The 26,487-nt window shown below is 38.3% G+C and overlaps 1 protein-coding gene across 19 annotated transcripts in view; it reads left to right on the forward strand.

The window, feature by feature from the left end:
* The window catches only part of ABI3BP (ABI family member 3 binding protein), a 262,442-nt gene that overhangs the window by 206,692 nt on the left and 29,263 nt on the right, over positions 1-26,487 (forward strand). For 18 of the 19 annotated variants that reach the window (XM_067739084.1, XM_067739065.1, XM_067739066.1 and 15 more), the window contains 7 exons: positions 3,114-3,179; positions 5,079-5,144; positions 13,174-13,251; positions 14,752-14,856; positions 17,896-18,024; positions 18,540-18,608; positions 24,796-25,005. In XM_067739084.1, the coding sequence (XP_067595185.1) occupies positions 3,114-3,179; positions 5,079-5,144; positions 13,174-13,251; positions 14,752-14,856; positions 17,896-18,024; positions 18,540-18,608; positions 24,796-25,005 (723 nt within the window). The remainder of the gene's footprint in view (positions 1-3,113; positions 3,180-5,078; positions 5,145-13,173; positions 13,252-14,751; positions 14,857-17,895; positions 18,025-18,539; positions 18,609-24,795; positions 25,006-26,487) is intronic. The other variant, XM_067739077.1, reaches the window with a different exon arrangement.

The following is a 26,487-nucleotide window of genomic DNA, read 5'->3' on the forward strand; positions in this document are numbered from 1 at the left end:
TCAGGTTGTATTGCCAAATGAGAAAAAGATTTCAGCTTTTTTTTGTTTGTTTGTTTGCGGTACGCGGGCCTCTCACTGTTGTGGCCTCTCCCGTTGTGGAGCACAGGCTCCGGACGCGCAGGCTCAGTGGCCACAAACCCGTGTCCCCTGCATCAGCAGGCGGACTCTCAACCACTACGCCACCAGGGAAGCCCCAAGATTTCAGCTTTTCAAAGCTTTGTAGATTTCAGAATTGAGGGTAAAAATCATAGACCCGTTCTTTTCTTGTTTTTGCTTTTTCTTACTTTAATGGGAGTATCAATATTTTTATCAAATTGCTTCTAGAACATGGTTTTATTAGATGAGTTTCACAGTTGATTGGTTGTATATCCAGGATCTGATATCATTCTGTGAATTGTCTTAACATATTTATATAATGTACTGTATTTTAATTACTTTCTTATGTTCTGAAGATCCTGAGCTTGAGCCTAACTTGTGCAGCTCTGGGATTCACACTTTTCTAGACTCATGCCAAGGCTCTTTAAAGTGGGCTCACCAGAAATGCATTTCCAACCTGGTCCAGGCCAGTAACCCTTCTTGGGAGTAGAGGGTCAACTTTAGTAACAGCACGCTGTGTGTCCTAGGATCACCCTCTGACCCAACCCTCATAAATGCGTGCCTGAGCTCTATGGACAAGGAGGTCAATCTACTGTATTATTTTTATTGTGTTGTGTTTTGTTTCTAATAGTAGGTATCAGATGTGCAAGACAGTGCACAACAATTTGAGAGATGCTGTAGGCGTGAAATTGTTTCTCTTGGTCTTCATACTCCACCCACGCATGTACCAGGACCTTGTGGCTTTTTGGTCTCCAAGCCCTCAGCAGTGGGGCCAAGTGCTCCAAAGAAACTTAGTGTCTAAAGCCTACAGCATGAACCTACTAGTAGGATCTCCAGCACATTTTCTCTGCGTCATTCTTGCTTCTTTGTCTGCTGATACAATTCCCTGCAGCTATAACTGAAACCCTGACCTAACTCAAGCTTCTCTCCTTTTCCCCTCTCATCTCAACCCATGGTAGAAATCCACTTGGCCAGAGGCATCCTGGGGACATTTTGATTATTTTACTTATTTCAGCCCCCTGATCCGTATGCCGCCCAGGGCATAAGGGCTCCCTGGGTGTACCCTTGTACCTTGTACCCTTCTTTCCCTCTCCCTATACTGGGCAAAACAAAGGTCCTTCAAGGTATTTCTCCTGTAATCCTTGTTTATCTATTTTTGATGTTATCTTTGTCAAGTATTTTTAGTGTTCTTTTAAAATAATTTTTATAAAACTCTTTAGATATGAAGCCATCTTTTAAAATTATTTTTATTATTAGTCACCAAAAGCTATGTGGAGATGATATTTACAATGTTACGTTCTCACAATGCACCTTTGTCTTTTTTTTTTTAGTTTAAAATTGAAACCCTCAATCAGTTTTCTCAAGGCCATGTGTTACCTGGTGATGAGCTATGTGAATAACTCACAGCCCAAACATAAGTTATATTTCAGCTCCTTTATAAAAAGTTCTTTCAAGATTTAAGTAAAGACTGTATAAAAAATAAAACCAAAACTCTGATCCTGTGGCTTTGAAATAATGAATGTAGTGCTGATTATTTCTACACTCTTCTCTGTTTCTTTTCTAAAGTTTTAAAATTCATATGTGTTCTAGAATGATACTAATAAGAGCCACGATTCTTATGTTTCTTTAAGCAAAAGCAATCTAACATTGAAGAAATTAACAAGAAAGCTGAAATATGTTCAACTGACAGGGAATCCTACCACTCTCAAAGAAAATTGAAGAAAACCATTTGCAAATCATCATCACACATTTTAGGGCATGTGAGAATTGATTATTTTTAAATAAATCAGTACCTCTGTTCACTCAAGTTATTTCACTTTGAAAGGAGCACATTAAACCTACAGAGAATTTCAGTATGTGTCTGCTGGTTTTGGCCTGAGTATGGCAAAATTCTACTCATCAGTCCTCGCATAGGAAGTTTATAAATGAGCTACATTATAATCTGTTTTGCAGGTATATTTTTTAATGTGGTAGGCAAGGCATTTGCTGATTTATGGTTACATAAATACCCATTCAAGATGTGAACAAAATCATTGAAAATGGTGTAATCTACTTAACAAAGTTTGCAAGAAAATTTTTTCCAGTCTTAGCTAAAGCATTACCAAGAAAGTTGGTGGCAGGAAGCAACGTGGTGTGTCAAGGGTGGCAGAGGAGGGAAGGCAAGGATAGACACATCCCAGGATGGATGCACACTTTAAAAGCTTAGGGAGCAAAAATATTTCAGCTGAGTTTCTCATGAATTTGCCTGCTTACAATGGTCACTAATTTTTTAAATGTATTTGACAACTCTTCATTAATGGTCCTCACTGTGCCAGGCCCTGGATAACAGGAGCAGGAAGTAACAAGGTGGCATGTTGGTCCAAGGGCTGTCTGAGTTCTTGATCTTTGCTCACCCTCTCTTGATGGGCAGGATACCAGAGGTCATTTTCTCTCATCCCTAAAGCTTTAATGGATGGCACTAAGTGAGTATTTATTCACTTCCGGGTTCATGAGCTAAGACAATTAGATACAGACCACATGTTTCCACTCTTTTCTTCTTACATACCTAAAAATATTTTTCTTTCTGCCTTTAATATTATTTGTCTCCTTTGGCAAAATAATGTTTCACAGTGACTCCCTGATTGAGAGATGTGAATGGATGGATGGATGGGTTGATGGACAGACGCATGGATGGATGGAGGGGTAGATGGTTGGCTTATATGTTTACCATATTAAGCAACCATGTGGTGAAATAAATGCCCCTGAAAAACATGGACTAAATGATGACTAATCCTTAACACACGTTACCAATGACCTACCTCACTTTGACTGTGTGCATCTTTAATTTCCAGGCATGAATATTTTCACTTGCTTTTTTTCCTTCAGCATCAATGCTGTAATGCATACTTGGAGATTTAAGAATATTCTTTATACTTCCATGCAAAGTGTACAAGCTGTTGGTCTGTAGAGTACTAAATCTCCATTTATTGAGCTCAGGAGTGCTGGTGATTAAATGTGAAGCGTTTCCTCTGTTTCAGCACCACACAGATTGTATACAACTCCTGTGAAGCCCAGAACACCTGACAAACCACACATCAGGCCTGGTAAGTTGTTTCTCTTTCTGATGACCTAAATAATCAGCATATCTAAGAAGATATAAAATGTATTGAGAAATTCCCTGGCAGTTCAGTGGTTAAAACTCCGCGCTTCCACTGCAGGGAGCACGGGTTCAATCTCTGGTCAGGGAACTAGGATCCCACATGCTGCATGGCACTGCCAAAAAAAAAAATATTGAAACAGCCAAATATACCAAATGATGCCTATATATCCTTAAACTGAAATAAATTACATACAAAATTCTGATCCTTGTGGGTAAGTAGAGAGGAAATAATGAATCCATGGAAGTGGCAAGACTTGACTGAGATTTTTAAGGATAATCAGATTTAGATACCACCACGGAAGCTTAACAATATAAAAGCATTTTTAAAATAGTATTTTTGCATAAATCACACACACTCTCCCCTCCTCCTTCAGTTTTCCATGGCAATTATAGAGATAGCATTAGCATTAGCTATGATATATTACATGTTTCAAATGTTATCTTTTGAGAAAAGACCTCTTCCATTATAAAAGACTTGTTCTGGGAGAATATTTTTACTTGATGCTTTCAGATTAAAAAAAACCAAAAATACACATTTTACAGGTTTTAAACATCAAAGTAAAGTGAAAATAAACTGTAAAATACTTTTTTTTTTTTTTTTGCCCACAACATGCATCTTGCAGGAACTTAGTTCCCTTACCAGGGATCGAACTTGGTCCCCAGCAGTGAAAGCACTGAGCCCTAACCACTGGACTGGTAGAGAATTCCCAGAAAATACTTTAAATCTAAATTCACCAAAGGATTTCGGATCTCCCTCACTGGAACTATTAGTGAAAAGTTAACTTGGGGGTTGATTTGGTCCATATAAATCACTCCTATGCTAACATACAAGTTGGACCAGAGACTCTGGTGTTTTCTGCCCCTTTTCTCCTCTGTGATTCTAAGAAGTTTTAAAGTTCTAAATGAAAAAATGGCTTATAAGCTAACATTCCCGGTGAACATCTCTCCAGGCACATGGAAGAAAGAACAAATACATTTTTCTTTGATTTATGGAGGAGCCCATATTTTTTGGAATAATCCTCCGACTCCATGTGATTTTTCTATCATGATAACTGTTGAGAATTTAACGTGTGGCTGGTTATATTAAACCTTTCTACAAAATAAGGAAACAGTAACAATAATGGCTAACAGTGATGGTGTGCTAACCATGCATCCTGTGAGGTAAGGCTGAGGAAGCTAAGGCTTAAGAAGGGCTGGGAAGTGGATTCGAAGGCAAGCAGTCTGGCTTAAGAACTCACTCTCTTAATCGCGATACACTTAGTGCTTTTCCTTGAAAACTCTGCTAAATGGAAGATAAAAAGCTGACTTCAATGTTTTTGTACTATTATGACTCTCAACAGAGCAGGAGAGAAATTTCAATGGTTTTATCATAGTTCTGAGTTTAACGGTGGACTTGGGCCAAGATTATGAGGGAGCGTATGTACCTAGAGACTCCTCCAAAGTGACCACGAACTTATGTGTTAGGAGGCCTTGACAAATAAATACACATCAAGTTTTGGGTTTTCTTTCGGCATATGTAGTCCTGATCTTTCTTCAGTCCCATTTTGGGATGTATCTAGTGCTTATCAATGAAGCCAGCTAGTTCCCACTTAGAAATATAAATTCCCTCTATTTTTTCAAGCCCAGTGATCACCTCAGAGTACATACTCAGGTCTCAAATTCAAGTCTATGATTTTTATACCAGACTTGTGATTTCTATATTCTGAACAACAGTTTTTGGTGAGTCATCATATTTTTATCGCCCAGTTAAATGACTTCCAATTCTCTGGAAAGTTTTATTTTCCTTGGCTACAAATTTTCAATTAAAAAATGTCTAAACTACTTATTTCCCACTTTATTGTAGTTCTGAATAGGACAACTACAAGACCCAAACCCAGTACAATGCCCAAAGGGAATGGAATGGAAACAGGTAATGATCACAAATTTATTTCCTTTTGATCCTATTAAACTCTAAATGTTTTCATTCAATTTTTATAATTTTGTTGAATGCACATTTCAATTCCTTTTTTTACCAGTTTTGTTAGTACAGCCAGTTTTGGAAGTTCATAGAATTGAAACTTGTAATTCATTCTGAAGTCAAAATTTCAACAACAAGAACAAAATTTCAAATGTCTCTGAAAAGATTAAAATATAGTTTTTCACTTTTCTCAGCCTAGTCCGCTAAATCAGCTACAGCTACAATATATAGTCTTGATTCTTAAAAATATCCTGAATATGAATTATTGAATTAAAATATCAAAATAGCTGTTTCCCTAACTTCAAAACACTTTCTATATACAGGTTTGGTCTTTGAGATTGTTATCACTTCGTTTTCCAGTTTATAATTTCGCAAGTACCACTGAAATTTTTTTAATACACCCAGATCTGTTAGCCACCTGGAATATGACATTTAAATGAGAAGAGCAGTTAGCAAATGATCACCCTGGTTACAAGCATATCAGTGTTTCCAAATCATTCAGTTTGATTCAGTGACATTGCCCTAATCCAGTCTCGTCTATGGAATATCATACAGATAAATAGAACAATGATCTGATAAAAGTTCAAACACTCAACTCACTAAGTGGATAAATGGTAGTTATTAAATGCCTTAATATGGGATTGCATTGTTCCCTTGAACTATTTTTTAAATAGTGCAAATCTTGTGCCTGCTTGTGTAAAAAAGCATAAAAATTAGTTTATTTAATATGTATATATAAAATCAACCCATAATTATTCCCTAATGAGAAAGAGATATGAATACTACCTGAAGACATGTATTCAGTCTAAAAACGATTTAGGGGCTTCCCTGGTGGGGCAGTGGTTGAGAGTCCGCCTGCTGATGCAGGGGACGCGGGTTCGTGCCCCGGTCCAGGAAAATCCCACATGCCGCGGAGTGGCTGGGACCGTGAGCCATGGCCGCTGGGCCTGCGCGTCCGGAGCCTGTGCTCCGCAACGGGAGAGGCCACAACAGTGAGAGGCCCGCATACCGCTAAAAGAAAAAAAAAAAAGATTTAGATTTTTTTTTAAGTGTGTGTTTTTGTACTCGGTTATTACAATGTCTGAAGTTCTAGGAATTCACTTCCCTTCAATTAATGAGGCAGATACTATAAATTCCTGACTCATGAAAAGCAAGAAAGCATTCCAATATCTATTTATGCTCAGCTGTTCCTTTTATTTTTCCCAAGTGGGATTAGGCAGTTCATAGTGTCTCAGATTGACGTAAACAGTCTGGCTCTAAACAGAGCCACCTTCTTAATATTCAAAATAATTCCCTGGAGTTTGCCTAAGTACAAATAGAAGAAAGCATTTATGTTAACAAAACAAAGAACAAGTAGCTATGATCAAACTTGAAAGCCATTAACCTTCAGTATAATCAAGCATTGATTCTCACAAGGAAAATTCTGTCTTTTGGAGGGAAAACAGAGCATTATTATATTTTAGTTTATTAGCAATATAAATATTTTTTCCAGAGCCACTTGTAATACAAACTGACATCTGTTACCCTCTTGTGTAGATAAAGTCAACTTTGTAATAACTCACCTAACTTAGCTTTGAAAGGATGATCTCTTACCAGGACTTCTTCAGTTTAATTAGTTGGTTGCTGGTAGAAATAGATTGATGGACTACTGAGCCCGCACGCCACAACTACTGAAGCCTGCACACCTAGAGCACGTGCTCTGCAAAAAGAGAAGCCACCATCACAATGAGAAGCCCACATACCGCATTGAAGAGTAACCCCCGCTTGCGGTGACTAGAGAAAGCCTACGTGCAGCAATGAAGACCCAAGGCAGCCAAAAATAAATAAATAAATAAATAAATTTTTAAAAAATGAGCAGACAGGATATTAGCAAGAATAGAGATCTAAACAGCACCATCAACCAAATAGACTCACACAATTATGGTGAAGTGACATGGGGCAAAGGTATAGAGGCAGTTCAACAGAGAAAGGACAGTGTTTTCAACAGATGGTGCTGGAAAAACTGGATATCTGTATGCAAAAACACTAAACAAAACAAAAACCAAGCAAACAAAGAACTCCTCTACCTAAACAAAAAGGAACTCAAGGTGGATCATAGATCTAAATGTAAAATGTGGGGCTTCCCTGGTGGTGCAGTGGTTAAGAATCCACCTGCCAATGCAGCGGACATGGGTTAGAGCCCTGGTCCAGGAAGATCCCACATGCCGCAAAGCAACTAAGCCTGTGTGCCACAACTACTGAGCCTGCACTCTAGACCATGTGAGCCACAACTACTGAGCCCATGTGCCACAACTACTGAGCCCATGTGCCACAATTACTGAAGCCCGCATGCCTAGAGCCCATGCTCCACAACTAGAGAAGCCACCTCAATGAGAAGCCCACACGTCACAATGAAGAGTAGGCCCCGCTCGCAGCAACTAGAGAAAGCACACATGCAGCAGCGAAGACCCAACACAGCCAAAAATAAATAAATAAATAAATAAAATTTATTTTAAAAAAAGAAAAGAAATAGGTTGATAGGCACAGGTAAACAAAGCTGAGCTCATTGTTTCCCCTTTCCTTGCTCCACTACCATCCCCAATCAAAATGTGTTGCACATGTTCTGTGTTCTGATGTCTGTCTATTGGGATCCCCTTTCAGGGAAGGACTTGCCTGACCTACCTGAAGGGAATGAAGTCAACAGACAGTATCCCACTGTCATATCCTTCACAGTCAGCCTCAGCTGAGAGGGCCTTGATTGGAGATATGGGTGGTACATCTCCTTGTCTACCACAACATATAACAACCAAATGATATTTACCTCAGGAATGCAAGATTGGTTTAACATTCAAACAAATTAGTGTAATTTACCACATTAAGAGAGCAAAGGAAAACATCATATGATCATCTCAATAAATTAAAAAAAAAATCAACCATTAGACAAAGTTCAAAAAACATTCATGATGAAAACTCTCAGAAAACTAGGAATAGAAGGAATTTTCCTCACTCTGATAAAGGGCATCTGTGAAAAACCTACAGCTACCATCCTATTTTACAGTGAAAGTTTAAATGTTTTTCTTCTAACATCAAGAACATAAGCAAGGATTCCTACTTTTACCCCTTCCGTTGAAAATAGAAGCAGAGTGTTAAGCCAGTGCAATAAGGTAAGAAAAGAAGTAATGGTATAAAAATTGCAAATTACAGATGCCATTGTGTAGCATATTATGAAAGGAAAATTTAACACCTCTTGAAATATTTACCTGGGGAATAGTGTCTTGAGAAATTGGTGAGAAAAAGAATGTTTTTAAATCTGTTCTCTTCAGGTTGTAGACTTACATGAGTCCACATTACTTAGACTGTGCATAGTTTTGATCTAACTTGTTAATAGAAATGCAGGTATTCACATCAAGTTTCTTTTCTTTCTTCTCTGACCCAGTCCTACTATCTCATTCATACTCACTTCTAACCTCTATTGAGTCTTAATGAGATACCATTTTTGTGTTAACTGATTCCTTATCCAAGTTTGACATTTCACCCATAATATGTATGTTTGTTATCCATCTCACATATATTTTCCTATAGCTTTTCTTGCTGAAGTTTTCAGCACAGATATTTTACATATAAAAAAATCAGTTGATAAAAGGATGTGTTTAGGATTTATAGGACATATTCTTCATGATTTTAGGCCACTTAATGTTGTGCCTTTGGAAAACTAAAAAATAAAGATTCTGAGGCCTCAAAACTATGGTCCTTGATTCTTTGGGCCTCTATACAATTCTTTCAATGATTCCATAAGCCCCAGGAATCTTTAAATTATCTTGAGCAAAGTTTCTTGATTTATAACATCATTATAGATATTTACCCTGCTTTATGTTTATTTCACATGTATATGTATAAATATTTCTCCACCTTAAAGTTAGAAAGTAGCCTTTAGAGAATGAAGTTTTAGGTAGGTCATTTTCCCAGCAGTCTGCTTTTTCAGGGTTTCCAGAGATGTGTCTCAGCTTAATTGATATGTTCTACATGTTATAACCAACTTGAGATCTGACTCCAGAGATGCAACAGCATGCCCTAGACCAAGGGGATTGCACAGAGTACAATCCCACAGACCAAACCCAGCTCACTGCCTTTTTTTCGTAAATAAAGTTCTATGGAAACATGGCTTGCTTTCACAATATAGTGGCAGAATTGAATAGTTGTGACAGAGACAGTATGGCCCACGGAGCTGAAAATATTTACTGTCTAACCCCTGACAGAAAAAATTTGCCCATTCTGTGCTAGACAATCTCTCCAACTTTCTCCCTCTGGAAGGAAGCTGCTGAGTTGTGCAACTATTCTTTCATTCAACTGACATTTATTGAAAGCCCATTATGTGCCAGGCAAAATGTAGTTTGGAAACCACTTGGCACATGCAGTTTGGCAGATATATTAGATACCTGAACCCCAAACTCCTTTCTCTACTCCTTCTTCTCCTAATGAGGAATCCACACTTCACTGACCCCACACGGAGTATGCCTGACAACAAGAACCCAGACTCCTCCAAGGTGAGGAATGTGTTTGTCTGAGCTGTGGCTAAATCTTCCAGTCTGCTGGCTCATCACCCCTGACTTTTTAGCCAGGTGCTAAGGTTTGGAGACAAGGGTGAGGAAACCAATCATCCATAAATACCACTCCTTTTGGTCACAGGGAATAGTCTCTGTTACATTTGGAAATTGATTCCCAGTTTACTGTGTTTGTTTGCAAAGCTTCTGTTACCATGGTTAAAAATACCCAAATCCTTACTTCATTTTTGACAGTAAATTGCTAAAGGGTGAACTATGTAAATCCAGATATTTTTGGAGAAGTCCCATATGGCAGTGGGGGTTCACACTGAAGCTGAAGTCTTGGTTCTTCCAGAGCCAACTCTGCCCTTTAGAAAACAGTGGATTAATCCTGCCTGAGGGAAAAAGAATTCAGGTCACAGCCTGGGCCAGACTGGCTGATTGCCAATTCCTGAGGATTCTTTCTCTGCAATAGCTCTTATTGGCTTCTCCTTTGCCCTCCCATTGCCTCTCTGCTACCTTTGGCATTTGTTTGCTCTCCTCATTTCAGGGCCACAGAAGTTCACTGGTCTCCAGGTCCTGTGCTCACACTGCTCCTGGCTGACATGCAAACCACAGCTAGGTGGAACCAAGGCCAGAACTAGAGCTCAGTCTCCTGTCCGCTGTTCAATGCTCTTTCCCTGCGTCCCGCAGCTGCCTTCTGCTGGGTTCTTACCAACATTCTCATCCACTACTGGCTTTTCTCTGTTTCTAAAGGCTGGACAAAGTCCAGTTTAGCAGCTGACATTCTATTGATTTGGATACTTAACCTATAAGAATCATAACAGTATGATGCTTCTATCTCTGCCTATACAGAAAGTGACAGAAAATGGCTCGTTTCTGCTGATTTCTCCCATAACTGGAAAAGAGGCCAGGGATGTTTACATGTTTGATCTTATTCATAAAGTAATCCTGCAGACTTTTGTATTCTCTCCTACATCTCCATTTCACCAGCCTGTGACTTGTTGGATCTGCATGTGCCTGGTTGGGAAACCATGTCATCCTTGTATTTCTGAGTCCCACACACCAGTGGCATGGATGAATGACACGTGCTTGCCAGCCATGGCTGTTTAGCCCTTACCCAGTGGTGGCACTTCAAACCACCCAAAAGAAAAGGTATAGGACTTGAGGGCTAAAGTCAGAGTCATTGTGAAGAGTAAGAGAAGCATTAAAAACAAAATTCAACCAAGTAAATTTGAAGATTTAATTGGTTTTATTCAACAATTTCTGAATCAGGCAGCCTCCCATTTAGCAACCAGAAGGGCACTCTGAAGGGTTGTACAAAATGGAAGGTTTTTTTTAATAGGAAGAAGGGTGGGGCAAGGGAACTATTAGAAAAAGAAAAGAAAATACTATTTTTAGGCCAGGACAACTTCTTTTTGGGTAGAAGAGAGTTGCATGGGTTTTAAGTAGATTGCCTCTTCTTCCTCTGGGGGATGAAGGGTGCAGTGCTGACCAGAATATTCCAGACTGGTTGATTGAGATTACATTTCTGGGGAAGGTCAAAACTGCAGTTAAGTCAGCTTTTAAGTCTAGGCTTGGTATCATGGGCTTTAGCACAAGTGATGCCGTTTTGGGCCTGTGGTTTTCTCTTTAACATAGGGAAGAAGATGACAGGAAAAAGCACTCTGTACTATCCCAATTAGTGCTTAGGAGATGGGCTTTGGAGCTGGGCACACATGGGTGTGAATGCCTCCACTTCAGCTGTGAGTCCTTGGGCAAGTGCTTACTCTCCCCTTGCCTTGGGTTTCCTCATCTGTGAGACCCTGGTGGTATCTCCCACCCAGAAGAGTTGTATGGATCAAATCACGTCATGAATATGTAAGGCGCTTGCGCAGTACTGGATCAAAATACTTTGTTTTCTTAAGGGTGGAAAGATTTGGAGAAAGGCTATGAAGAAGGATCTACTGAAGTCACACATAGCCTACTAAGCTTCTAGAGGATATAATACAGTTTTACCCTCAAAAAATAGTGGTAAATCAGATCTCAGCAAGCCACGTTATCCTGGTGACACAAATGAAAGCACTCTGCCTTCCCTTAAGCCATGGACAGAGTAACCACCCAAATGAGTCACTTCCCACCTCCATTACCACTAAGAGGAGGGCACAGGAAGAAAACTAATGAGCTATTTGTTCTCACAATGCCTGTGGGATGAGCCACAAAATAGTCAGTGACCACAGAAACATTTTATTCCTACCACAAATCAACAGCAGTTGATTCATGGCTACATACATTCACCTTGATTTTATATGTTATCTCTTATTCAAATAGCAGAGGGTGTGGGATTGTAATATTGGGTTTCATAAATTAATGTTAATCATAATTATTATTATAACTGTTAATAATACTAATAAGTTAATATTATAATGCTGACTAATGCCCATTATAGTTATAATAATTTCATAAATTAATGTAAAAATATCAGCTTCTGTTGTATACTTAATATATCTGCCTACACGTTAAATGAGACTGGGTGTATAATGTCCCTACAGAGTCCTGGAACTCAAAACAGGGTTGTTGTTGTGCTTGTCCTTGTTAATATACTAACTAGCATTTTAATTCAATGTTTATTCTTATTTTTTAATTGGTGAATTAGAGTCAGGTCCTCAGAGTATGGATTCTCTTTTTAGGGTGAGCCATTATATCTAAGATAATATTTACTTTTGAGATTCTAAAAAACGTCTGTTCCTATTATTTCTTAATGAAGACTGCCGGCCACATCAGGGAAGATTATTTTATAATGTAAAAGAATAATAATTTTTAAAAAGCAGGACAAAAGCTAAATTGGTTCCCTCTACCCTTAGGATTGCTACCCAAAACCCTAGAACCAGATTGTGTTTGAGGGACTTAGGAGATAAAATAGCGCGCAAAGTAATTTTCAGGTCAGTTTCTTCCAAACAGCAATTTGGAATTCTAGGCGTGCCCAGGCCTAATTTACAAATCTCAAAAGCACAGATCCAGTCTGTGGCCTAACCAGCCTTCTAGCCAAGAACTCTCAAAAAATATTTTTAAAGTCAATTCATTAAGTACAAACCCAAACACACTGGAATTTTAAGGGTTTTCATTGGGGTAGAGGAGTTGGAGAAAAGTTTTTTAAAAACCACAAAATTTGCCCATGAATATTGGCAAAAAGAAAAAAATAGCCAATCACTGTAGATGAACTACTCCTAGCAAAACAATATCACCCAGGCAGGCAGTGCAGGGTGGGCATCATAGAAAATTCAGGCAAAACCACATTCTGCAATCAAACACTAACTCTGCAGAGAAAAAATCACAACTAATGAATGCAGTAGGGCTTTAAGTTTTTTTCCTATACACAGATGGGAGAAGCCCATGAAACTCTCAGAGCACAATAAGTTTCTGTGAAGACTACTTACCACATTTTTGCTATCTATTTATTCTGTCATCCTCTCTGCTCACAGGGGTCAAGCAAGCACCACTGCCATCCGGTGCTGATGGAAATGTGTCAGTGGACTCTTCTTACTCCACAAAAAAACCAGGTAAGGAATAAAATGCTGACTCCCTCACTCAGCTCTGCTCCGAAACTTGTAACTGCAAGTTACATGTGCTGCAGCAAAAAAAAGTAGCATCCTCACCGTCCCCAAAGCATCAGAACCATGCTAACAGTACAGGGGTATTGCTAGATAAACATACCAAAATATTATCTTCAGGAAAATAAAAAGCACTTTATGCACAAATTGAATATTAATAAGTACCTCTAACGAGGCACTGATTTAATAATTACTTTATATAATGTTCTGAGGGGCCACAGTGGACAAATGCTGAAGCGTAACGGTGGATTCTACCTTTCATCATATACAAGTTTTGTTCTTATGTAATTTATTATAATATCCTTTTGCCTGAAATGATTTATGTTTCTAGTTTGAGGCTGTGCTCTATATAATAGGCCAAAATTATGAAGCGATAATATCTTTGCATTGAATAAGAACTCTGTGCTTTTAAAAGGATGCTGTGAAACCTACTCTGATGTATTAATGTCTGGGTTAGAGATCTGTATTGTATCCTCACCACTCACTCTCCCTCCCGCCCTGCAGTACATGCACACACGTGCACAATTCCTAATATCCCAGGAAGTACTTAAAGCCACAGGGTATTTTCCTGGATTGTCAATTTTACTTGAAGATTTTTAAACCAACATATTATGCAAAGAAAGAGATGAATTTTTAAGCTATAACACAAGACTTAAAAGAAAATTTGGGTTAAGGTGGTCTGCTCCAGGTACCTCTAGCCTTGTCCACCTTTGTGCAGATTATAAAAAGGTGTCTCTTCCCTTTGCCCTTCGGGCAAACCATTTAGAAAAACGTTCCTTTCCTCTGGGCTGGCAGCCTTGCACCAGGGCTCATGGGTGTGTGAGAGAGCAGAGTGGATGTGAAACTTTGCCTTCCACTTACAGCTCCCTGGCCAGGTGCCCGTGTGTGGTGACTCTGCTCTCCATGGCCACAGGCTTATTGCTTCTGCCATCAGGGCTATTTTGTTGTAATCGTTTGAGAAGTTCTGAAAGTGTTTGTTTAATTATAATTACATAATAGAGTTGGAGGATGGAGTGGAACACCTACTAAAGGAGAAATTATATGCTTTACCAACTCAAAGCTAAAATGGTGTAGGAATTGTAGCCTGCAAATCAAAGGCAATTGGAGATAATGAGACACAGAAATGCTACTGTCGAGTCTATATAGGAAACTAAAGATGATAAATTCTATACATCTATTTTCTACTTTTCCTTTCAAAGGGCAGATGTACTGATATATTTTCATCTATAATTAGAGAATATTTTACCCATACACAAATGTGCTTCGTTATCCCTGGGTACGTTACAAGCACTAATTTAGAAGAACATCAGAAAGTATTGCAGGCACTTTTCTGTAGAATCTATTCTCTCTCATCCAGCTGCTACTTGTCAAACATTATATATTTTTAAAACCCATGATTTTTATAGAGTGAATCCTTATGACCACTTTATCTGTAATATAATCTCCTAGCCACAATCCCAGGCACTCGTCGCCCACCCTTGCCACCTAGACCCATGCCCCCACGAAGAAAGCCTTTACCACCAAATAATGTCACCGGAAAGCCAGGAAGCGCAGGTACGTCAATCACATACCTTCCTTCTCCCTCCTTGATCTCACTGGCCAAACGCAAGCCCTTCTTGGTGTGATAGCTCAAGCAATGGACGAGCCCTTGGTGTGTGTGACATGTGCCTGTTTTGGCCCCAAAGACCAGACTGTACATTATAGTTTTGAGGACTCACATCCTGATTCTGGGTGGATGGGGTGAAAGCAACCACCCATGTCCATCTAGGCCAGTTTGCTTCTTAGATGCTGTGTGCTTTGTGCTGAGAGAGAAGCTATCACAGTTTCTTCAAAAAGTGGATTATTTTGGATGAGATGTTTTGTGCTGCCAACCCACCAGGTGTAATGGAAAATATCGTCCACTCATCATCCTGTCTCTTGAGATAGAATCTTTTACATCTCACTGATAGCTCCCTTGTCCACCAGCCTTCATGCTGACCCCAGTATTACGGTGCAAGGGGAAAGATTGGGAACTGGAATACTCAGGGTGACTGAGCAGGTCTAGCCTGTGCAACATGGCAGGAATATATTTTAAAGTCAAGCTGCCTCTCAGCTTGCTCACATGCCTCTATCCTAGGGCATGTGTTGTCTTCTTCCCATAGAATGACCACTCCGAGTCACCTGGGATACTTGTACTTCATCCTTGTCTTGAAGAAGCCTTCTCTAGCTCCCCAAAGGAGACTTAGCATTGCTTCTCTGTTCTACTTTTCCTTGAAACATACCTCTATTAGAGCAAACCACTGTTTTATACCTATTTGTTTGTGTACTTGTCTTCCCCTACTATATCATGAGCTCTTTGATGACAGATGACATTTTCTCTGAATTCCCAGAACCAAATCCAGTGTTCATTGACTGAATCCAGTAATCATTGAGTGAATATGTGAGTGAAATTAAGAATCAGTGAACCTAGTTCAGAGCAAAGATTCACCTCACTTTTCTTAAAGTTTCTTCCAGTGGACCTACCAGCAGATCAGATCATGTTCCCATTTTTCCTCCCTCTTCCTTCATCTCTACTTCCTAAATATTCTGTAGTCAGAATCAGGATAACAGTGTTAAGGACAGCTGTGAAAGATGAAACTGATAAGGATTTCTGAGAAAGAGAATGACTGTCACTCTTTTCACAGGATGAAGGAGGGTGTGGTGATGGAGAAGCTTTCATGATGTAGCAAGGGGACAGTGGTCTCTAGATTGTTTTTTCCATCAGCTGAAAGAGGAATCAGCCTCTCATCCATGCTGATGGTGCCTTCCTGGGTCCAGGCCTAGCGACATGGCCCCAGTGAGGAGACCAGGTTTTCCTCATTAATTGTAACCTGGGGCAGCTGTGACTTGAATTTCTGTAGCTTTTAGTTCAGACTGAAAGTGATGCCTCAGTTTCCCCCATGGAAGAGTCAGGGGAACCTCCCACCACAGAGCTCCCCTACAAGGCTGTGTGTCTTCAGTTGCACCTCCACGGCCTTGGTTCCTGCCATATGAAACCTTGCTCACTGCCATCAAGAAGTGTAGCTTTGGTATAACTCACCCAGCCTGTGGGATGGTATGAACACATCCCACTTCTGAGATTAACTCTGGTGCCCTCCCTGCCCCATGCTTTCCACCTCTAACTCAAAAGAAATGACTACACTGAAGAGCCAAACACAAATGAGGTCAGTTATACAGATCTGGCCTGATGATCATCACAGAAAGTGCGTACGGAATTCAGGAAATCAACTCAATGTTCTGGGAGTCCTCTGAACACAAGCCTTCTTGCACATGTGCCTCTGAGAACAGTCTTAGGCTACTACGAGGCATCTCCACCTGTCCCCTATCTCCAGATCTACCGAGCCCTCTCAGTCCCGCTCTCCTTGCCAGGACGAGTGCTGCTCTGCACCCTCTAAAAAGCTCCTTCAGGCTGCAGTGCAGTGTCTCATGGTTTTCACTCACCCTCTCATTGGGGCCTACTCCCACCAGGACCAGGAGCTTAAGTCTGCAGGGGCTGGACCAGCAGCCCATCTGAATGGCTCATCCGTGATTCTGTGCTGGGCCACAGTCCTTGGGTCAGTCTTGTACCCCTTGACTCCCTATTGTCTGAGAATGATTCCTTTTCCCAGGAGGACTATAAAACCTAATCTAGCCTCCACTCTATTCTACCCATACTTGCCTAGACCTTGGGATGCATCCTGTTTGGGAGACCTATAGGTGTTTTTAGAGTGGAGGAGACATTGTTGAATATAGCATCTCAGGGTGACACTGTTCTAGCTACAGGCCAGAATCACAGACATTACCTTAGAAACTTCTTCTTCTTCCCCCCCAGCCATCTCCCATGCCTGCCAGTTAATCTGCAGTGAGGCCACTCCATCCCCTTGACATTTCTCATGTAAAACCCCTTCCATCCAGTCTCATTGCTTCTTACATTGTTCACCTCCTCTGCCCTTGCCTACGCAACTGCTTTAATCTCTTGACTTCTCTCTCTGCCACCAGCCTTGCAACTTAACTGTTCACCCTCTCCTCATCTGATCATGTTACTTCCCTAGTGAAAATCTTTTAATGGGTCCTTATCACCTAAAAATAATATCTAAATCCATGGTATGCAAGGCCCTTCATGAACTGCCCTTCTCGGCCCCTCCGTACTCTGCTCTCACTGCTCCTGGCACTCTTGGCTCTCACCCCTTCAAATTCAACACGCCATGTGATTTCATGCTTCCCTGACCTGGTTCTTCCTGCAACCTCTGACTAGAATACAGCTCTCAGGCTTACCTACTGATCACTTCTTCTCTTTATTGGTACATCCTCTGGGAAGGCATTCCTGCCCTCCTCCCACCCAACACTCATCATCTTTCCCTGTAGACTTGTCCTCTCTGAGACCTTATCCCATGCTTTCACAATATCTATAATGCTTCAGTATAATTTGGCTCACACATCTCTCCCGATCAAGGACACCAGGTCTTATTTTCTCTCTAATCCTGGCATATAGTGCCAAGCCACATGGTAAGCACTAATAAATATTTATTGAGTAAATAAATGGGGAACTCAGCAGGGCTCCCTATAAAGCCTGAATCCTTTGGCTCTACATTACAGGAATCATTTCATCAGACCGAGTAACTTCCCCACCCTTGAGGGCAACACTCAGACCTACTGAAGCCCCCTTGGAGAGAACAGAGACAGATAAAAAGCAACCAACAGCTCCTGCCTCAGGAGAAGATCTTGGTTAGTATATCAGTCACTTCCCACTGGATGCTTAGCTACGAAGTACTAAAGGATTTCAAACTAGGGAGAAAAGAGTCCCAGTTCTGGATCATCTATTTTACTCAATTTTATGATTGCTATGAATTTTTTAATTTAAAAATTATACTTATTTCTAATGTTTTATTATAGAATGTGCTCCTTCCCTTTGCAGACATAGAATGAAGTTCCCAAGATCTTTAGGAAAGTCTTCCTAAAAAGATCTAGATTACCCAGTGCTTCTTACTAAATCACATGCCATTACTAATTATGCATATCTTAATTTATTAATGAATATTAGCTACTTGGTTGTAATCTTTGAATCATTATTTATTACACTGAAGGGCACCAGCAGGACACAATTAAAGGCCTTTTAGTGTGGATAATATGTATAGTAATACTAATAATAATTGAAATCAAATTGCAAGGAATTGACTAGGAGGCATATGTATTAAATATTTATAGTTTTACTACTTTTTCATTGTATCTTCCATTCTCAGGTAATATGACTGACTTTAGTTCAAGTCCAACAAGAGAAACTGATCCTCTTGGGAAGCCCAGATTCAAAGGTATGTATGACTGGCTCCAAATCTCCATTTTAACAAAGCTATCTTTGGTGGGTGTATCAGTCAGCTGTTGCTGTGTAATAAACAACCACAAAATCTTAGTAGCATACGCTAAAAAGGATTTATTTCTCATGTGTCTACAAATTGCCTGGAGGTCAGCTGATCTACCATGTGTTTGGCTGGGTGGTTCTACTTCTAGCAACAGGTACAGCTGGGCCTCTTATAGGTTGGGCTCAGGTCTGCTCCACATCTGTTTATTTTGGTGCCCAGGATGAAGGACAAACAGTGACCCAAGAGAAGCTATTCTCATGACAGTACAAAGTGAAGAGAGGGGGAGTCCAAAAACCTGACCACATTTCAAGCTCCTTCTTGTGTTATACCTGCCAATATTCAATGGCTAAAGAAAGTCACATAGCCAAGCTCATAACAAAGATTGGGGAAGTATACTCCTTCCATGGATATAGAGAATGTTTTTGAAATATTTATTTATTTGTTTGGCTGCGCTGGGTCTTAGTTGCAGCACGTTGAATCTTTGTTGCCGCTGCGGGATCTTCATTGCGGCATGCAGGATCTTTTTAGTTGCAGCATGTAATCTCTTAGTTGCAGCATGTGGGATCTAGTTCCCTGACCAAGGATCAAACCCAGGCCCCCTGCATTGGGAGTGCGGAGTTTGTTAGAGAATGTTAGAGAATGTTTTTGAACAGTAATCTAATCTACCACAGTAAAAGAGAGATTATATGATATAGAACCCAGTATTTCCTTTTGTGATATGTTTTTCTGAAGTATAAAGTTTGATAAATTTCAGCATATGTATATACCCATGAAATATCATCACAATCAAGATAATGAATACATGCACCACCTCCAAAAGTTTCATCATGTACCTTTATAATCCCTCCTCCTCACTCCTCCCACCCGACCTCTAGTCCCTAGGTCACTATATTATAGATTAGTATGCATTTTTGGAAATTTTACATAAATGAAAAAAATACAGTATGAACTTTTTGTGTGTGATTTCTTTCACTCAACATAATTATTTGGAGATTCATCCATGTTGCTAAATGTATCAGTAGTTTATTCCTTTTTATTACTGACTAGTATTCTATTATATGGATATATACTAATTTATTAAAACTGTTCACGACATTTGGGTTGTTCTAATAAAGCTGCTATGACCATTCATGTACAAGTCTTTGTGTAGACATATGCTTTCATTCCTTTTGGACAAATTCCAACAAGGAGAATGGCTAGATTGTATATAAATGGACATTTAACATTTTAAGGAACTGCCAAACTGTTTTCCACAGCAGTTGTACTGTTTTACCTTTGTGCCAACAGTATATGAGAGTTCCAGTTCCTCCACATCTTTGCCAACACTTGCTATGGTCAGTCTTTTTAATTTCAGCCATTTTAGTAAAGGTGTAGTAGTATCTGATTGTGATTTTATTTTGCATATCCCTAATGACTAAGGATGCTGAACATCCTTTCATGTCCTTATTTGCCATCTGTATATCTTTTTTGATGTGTCTGTTCAATTTTTTTTGTCTATTTTTTATGGAGTTGCTTATTTTTTTATTATTGAGTTTTAAGAGTGTTCATATTTTCTGGATTGAAGACCTTTTTCAGATACACACTTTGCAGTGTGTATTTTCTCCCAGTGTTTGGCGTCTCTTTTTTAATTTTAATGAAGCTCAGTTTATCAATTTGGTTTTTTATATATAGATTGTATCTTTTATGTTATATTTAAGAAGTCCTTGACTAATCAAAGTTCACAAAGACCTCCTCTGTTTCCTTCTAGAAGTCTTCTACTTTTACATTTAGGTCTATGATCTGTATTGAGTCAAATTTTCTATATGATCCAAAGTATGAATGCATTTATTTTCTCACTTATGGATATCCAAATCGTTCCAGCATCATTTTTTGAAAAAACTGTTGTTTCTCCACTGAATTTAATTTGTACCTTTGTCAAAAATCAATTGTCCATATATATGTGGAACTATTTTGGGGTTTTCTAGTCTGTTCCAGTGATCTACTTATCTACCTTTCCATCAGTACCACAGTGTCTTGATCACTGGTTTTATAATAAGCACTGTGATCAGGTTATGTTAGTCTTCCAACATTGTTCTTATTTTTTAAAGTTGTTTTGGTGACTCTAGGTCCTTTTATATTTCCATCTGAATTTTAGAATGAGTTTCTCAATGTCTAAAAAAAATAGCCTGTTTATATTTTTATTAGAATTGCATTGAATCTGTAGGTCAACTGGGAAACATTGACAGCTGTACAGTATTAAGTCTTATTACCTATGAACATGGTATATCTCACCATTTATTTAGGTGTTCTTCATTTCTCTCACCAATGTTTTGTAGTTTTCCATGTAAGGAAAACCATAAAAGTAGCATTTTTTATTTCAGTTTCTAATTGTTCATTGCTAGTATATAGGAAAACAATTGTTTTTCGTTCAATGAGCTTGTATTCTGCAACCTTGCAAACCTCTGTAGTCTTTTTGTAGATACACTGGATTTTCTACCTACAGAATCATGTCATCTGAGGGGAAAGTTTTACTTCCTCCTTTCCAACTTAAGTATCTTTTTTTCTTGCCTTTCTGTACTGGCTAGAACCTCTAGTGAAATATTGAATAGAAATAGTGAGGATAGGTATCTTTTTCTTGTTCCTTATATTATGGGAAAAGCATTCAACCTTTCACCATTAAGTATGGTGCTTCCTGTAGGTTTTTCATAGATGCCCTTCACTGTGTTGAAAAAGTTTTCTTCTATTCCTGCTTTGGTGAGAGTCATTATCAGAAATGAATGCTAGATTATGTCTAATAATTTTTCTGACTTTATTGAGATGCTTATGTGGTTTTCCTTTTTTAGTGTGTTAATGTGTTAAAGCAATTGTTCTTGAGTTGTAGGCTACCTTTGCATTCCAGTGACAAATTCCACTTGGTTATAGTGCATTCTCATTTTAATATATTGTTGGATTTAATTTGCTAAAATTTTGTTTAGAATTATGTTCAGTGAGGGACATTGGTCTGTAGTTTTCTTGTAATGTCTAAGTCAAGTTTTAGTATCAAAATGATGCTGAATTTTTCTTCTATTTTCTGAAAGAGTTTAGAACTGGTGTTGCTTCTTCCCTAAATATTTGTGAGTATTTACCAGTAAAGCCATCTGAGCCTGATATTCTCCTTGTGAGAAGGGTTTTACATGTAACTCACTTTCTTTAATAGGTACAGGACTATTTAGAATATTTTTTTCCATAGTGAACTTTGGTAATTTTTGTCTTTCAAGTTATTGGTCCATATCCTCTAAATTGTCAAGTTTATTGGCATAATGTTATTCATATTCTCTTCTTACTTTGATATCTGTATAATTTGTAGTGATGTCACCTCTCTCATTCCTTTTATTGACAATGTGTGTCTTTTTTTTCTCTTTTGCCTAACCAGTCAGGCTGTAGGTTTATCAATTCTTTTGATCTTCTGAAAAGATCAACTTTTTTTCATTGATTTTGTCTGTTATTTTTCTGTTTTCTATTTCATTTATTTTTTACTCTGATCTTTATTGTTTCCTTTTTCTGCTTAATCTGAGTTTCATTTGCTCATCTATTCTAATTTCTTAAGGTAGAAGATGAGCTCATTGATTTTGAGCCCTCTCTTCTTTTCAGATGTGGAATTTAGTGCTACAAATTTTCCCCTAGATATTATTTAAGCAGCATCCAAAAATTTTTGATATGTTGTGTTTCCATTTGTACTCTGTTCAAAATACTTTTTAATTTCCCTTTTGGTTTCTTCTTTGACTTATTAGAAGTATGTTATTTAATTTCCAAATATTTCAAGATTTTCTAGAAATCGTTTTGTTACTGATTTCTAATTTAACTCCATTGTTGTCAGATACTCTGTATTACTTGAACACTTTCACATTTATTGAGACATTTTTTAAGGCCCAGAATATAGTCTATCTTAGTATATGTTCTCTGTGTACTTGAAAAGAATGTGTATTCTGCTTTTCTTAAGTGGAATGTTGTATTGGTTTGCTAGGACTGCCATAACAAAATACTACAGACTCGGTGGCTTAAACAACAGAAATTTATTTTCTCACAGTTCTGGAGACCAGAAGTCTGAGATCAAGGTATCTTTGGTTTCTCACATTGGAAATTAGGTCTTCACCATAGGAATTTTAGGGAAACACAATTCAGTCCATAACAAGGGTTCTATAAAAATGTCAATTAGGTCAGTTTGCTTGGTTGTATTGTGCAATTATTTTACATCCCTAGTGATTTTCTGTCTACTGTTCTGTCAGTTAATGAGAGAAGAGTACTGAAATCTCTAGCTCTAATTGTGAACTTATTTCTACTTAACAGTTCTATCAAGTTTTGCTACATGTATATTAAAGGTCTGTATTTAGATATAGACCTAAATTACTTAGGGTTGTAATAAACTCCTGAGGAATTTGTCCTTTATTATTATGAAGTGACCTTTTTGTGTTTATGGTAATATTCTTTGCTCTAAAATCTAATTTGTTGATATTTATATATCCACTCAAGCTTTCTTTTGATAAGTGTTATCATGGTATCTCTTCTTTTCATCCTTTTACTCTTAACCTGTTAGTCTGTTTGTTTAAAATGTTGTCCCTATAGGTATCGTATAGTTGGATCTTGCTTTTTCACCCAGTCTGGCAATCTCTGCATTTTATTTTGGGTGTTTAGAACCTTACATTTAACATGACGAATGATATGGTTAGGTTTAAGTCTATCATCATATTGCTATTTGTGTTTTATTTGTCCCATCTATTCTTTGTTCCCTCTTTCCTTTTTCCTTCAGCCTTCTTTTGGACTATTTTTATGATTCCATTTTATCTTTTTTTGTTGTCCTACTCCTATAACTTTTTTGTTTTGTTATTTTAGTGATTGCTTTGGGGTTTATAGAATGTGTCTTTAACTTACCACAGTATCTTCCAGTGATATCCTACAACTTCACAAATAGTGTAAGAACTTTACATTAGTATAGCAGCTTTTCTCTCCTCCTGGCCTTTGGGCTATTGTCATTATAGTTTACTTTTACATGTTATATACATCACACTAAATTATTAATAGTTTTGTTTAAACAACAAACTGTCTTTCAGAGAGAATTTAATAAGAAAAATACTGTGTATATTTACCTATGTAGTTACTGTTTCAAGTGCTATATTTCCATCCAGCATCATTTTCCTTCCACCTGAAGGACTTTCTTGAATCTTTCTTGTAGAGTGGTTCTGCTGGTCATGAATTCTTTCAGATTTTGTATGTCTAAAAAGTATCTTGCTTTTTTTTTGTCTTTTTGCTTTTGTTTTTTTTAAAGATATTTTCACCAGTTATAGCATTCTAGATGATAAGGTTTTTTGTTCTGGTTTTTGTTTTTTAGTAGAGAAATACATTGCTCTACTGCCTTCTCACTTGCATTCTTTCCGATGAGAGATCTGCCATAATCCTTCTTTGTTGTTCTATGTATAGCATGTCTTTTCTTGTCTGCCTCCTTTAAAGATCTCTAGAAATTTAATTTGGGTCTTTTTTATAGCTTCCATTTTTTAACTCTCGACCATGTGGATTATAGTGATGATAACTGTTTTACTGTCCTTGTCTGATGATTGTTACAGCTATCCAAGTTTCAGGCTGGCTTCAAATGATTTATTTTTCTCCTCATTATGGGTAATATCTTCCTGTTTATTTTATCCAGTTGGGAATATTTTTATTCCTGAAATATTCTTGTATTTTATTCTGGGATGCAGTTTAAATAACTTGAAACCACTTGATCCTTTTGAGTCAGGCTTTTAAGATTTATTAGGTGGGACCAGAACTGTGTTTAGTGTAAAGTTAATCATTCCCCAGTACTGAGACAAGACCCTTTTGAGCACTGTTTCCAATGCTCCATAAATTATGCAGTTTAAACCACGCTCAGGGAGACCAAATTACTTTTGGATATGAGCATAAACTAAACCTATTTAGAAAAGTAAATCAACAATAACATCCATGTCATGTATCCCAAAGATAGGGTTCTGGATTTTCACAAATTCAAACCATCCACATCATTGCTTTCATCCATCTGCTTATAGTGTTAGATCAAATGTCCTCAAACAGATAATTTTATTTATGAGTTCACCTCCACCTTTTTTCCAAGCTCAAAAAAAAAAAAAAATGCTCCATGTCCTCTCTGTCTTAGGTCCTCACGTGAGGTATATCCAAAAGCCTGACAACAGGCCCTGCTCCATCACTGATTCTGTCAAGCGATTCCCCAAAGAGGAGGCCACAGAAGGGAATGCCACCAGCCCACCGCAGAACCCACCTACCAACCTCACTGTTGTCACTGTGGAAGGGTGTCCCTCCTTTGTCATCTTGGACTGGGATAAGCCACTCAATGACACTGTCACTGGTAAGATCATGACACATGGACCGTCACTACGGTGGGAAGCATTGATAGTGCGATGCATTGGGAATGTGGTACCTTGATTCAAACTGTGGCCTGCAAGGCATATCTTAGGAACAGCAAGTCCCCGCAGAGTTCTGCTGTCCCTGTGGTACATGATTGTTAAAAGTATCATAAGATGCGAAAAGATCATCTTTGTCCTGGTTATGGTTTCCCTGTTAATTTAGCAGATCTCTTTAAGTTGCATACCTTCCTTCTCCTCTCAGAACTGCTTTTCACAATGTGAAGGTATATCTAGTCTTTTCATTACCTGAAAATCACAGATCACATATGGGAAGTTGCCACTGCTGATAAGATTTAAACCTGTTTTCCTTTCACCGTCCCAATTTCTAGATTGACCTAGAATTTTCAAGCAGGCTAAAAGTTATTTCAATCATTTTAGGAAAATTGTTTTAATTCGGTCAATTTTCTGCTTATCTCAGGAAATTTTGATTCTGCTGTCACTCATCCAATTTCTCTAAAAATGACTATGAAAAATAAGAAACCCTGAGTCATTCTTTGAATTTGTTATATGGGATTTAAATTCTCTGTAGTGAACAGGATAGTCAAAGTAGAGGGGAGGGGTGGAAAGACTAACAAGCCAAATCAGCTAGAGGATGAAGCAAACAGCGTGAGGACACAAGGTTCCTGCTGCTCATGTCCCCGCCACCGTGTGCCTGGGGTGGGTAGGCAGAATAGAGTTGCCCACTAAGAGGCTGTCAGGAAAAGTAGAGAGCGGTACACAGGGCAAGGTGAGGAGTGGGGAGATTCAGGATCTGCCAAAAAAGTCTTCTATGAATAAAGGAGAAAACAGTAGCTATTTCTCCTCAGACAAAACCGTTTGGTCTGGGCAACTTCCAGTGTAAGCAGCTTATCTTTGCTTAGCTGGCTTTTTAAATTTTTAACCATATTTTGTGAATTTCCTTTCTTATGCAAAGCTTGCCTTTGTTTTGAGAAAGAACCAGCCACTGCCCATGGTTCCTGGGGATTTGACTAGTCTTGCTTCTTTACTTGGAACTACACCAGTAGGTATTATCATCCCAATATCTAAAAATCAATCTCTAAGTATTGATTATCTACATGTATTAAAAAGTTGAAAACTCTCAATCCATATGCAGTGCTAATAAAGAGTTCCTGTGATAGTCTGAGGCTTCATTCTCACAAGACCAAATGAACTATAAAGTTTCACTTACCTTAAAAATATAGGACATCAAGTTGGAATTGGTTAATCTGTTTAATAATCTAATACATATTCACTTGGGTATGTCAATAGTATCTGATTTAGCTATTTAAAGTAGGATTTTCCTTTCATCATGTAACTTTTTAAAATTATATAAACCTGTAATTTCAAAGAATCATGAATAGGATATACTTTATCTAACCAACTAGTTTTATAACATTATTATTATTATTAAATGTTAACGGGCTGCTTGAGATCTTTCACTAAAT

The sequence above is a fragment of the Pseudorca crassidens genome, chromosome 5 (assembly GCF_039906515.1).
Source record: "Pseudorca crassidens isolate mPseCra1 chromosome 5, mPseCra1.hap1, whole genome shotgun sequence".
NCBI classification, from domain to species: Eukaryota; Metazoa; Chordata; class Mammalia; order Artiodactyla; family Delphinidae; genus Pseudorca; species Pseudorca crassidens.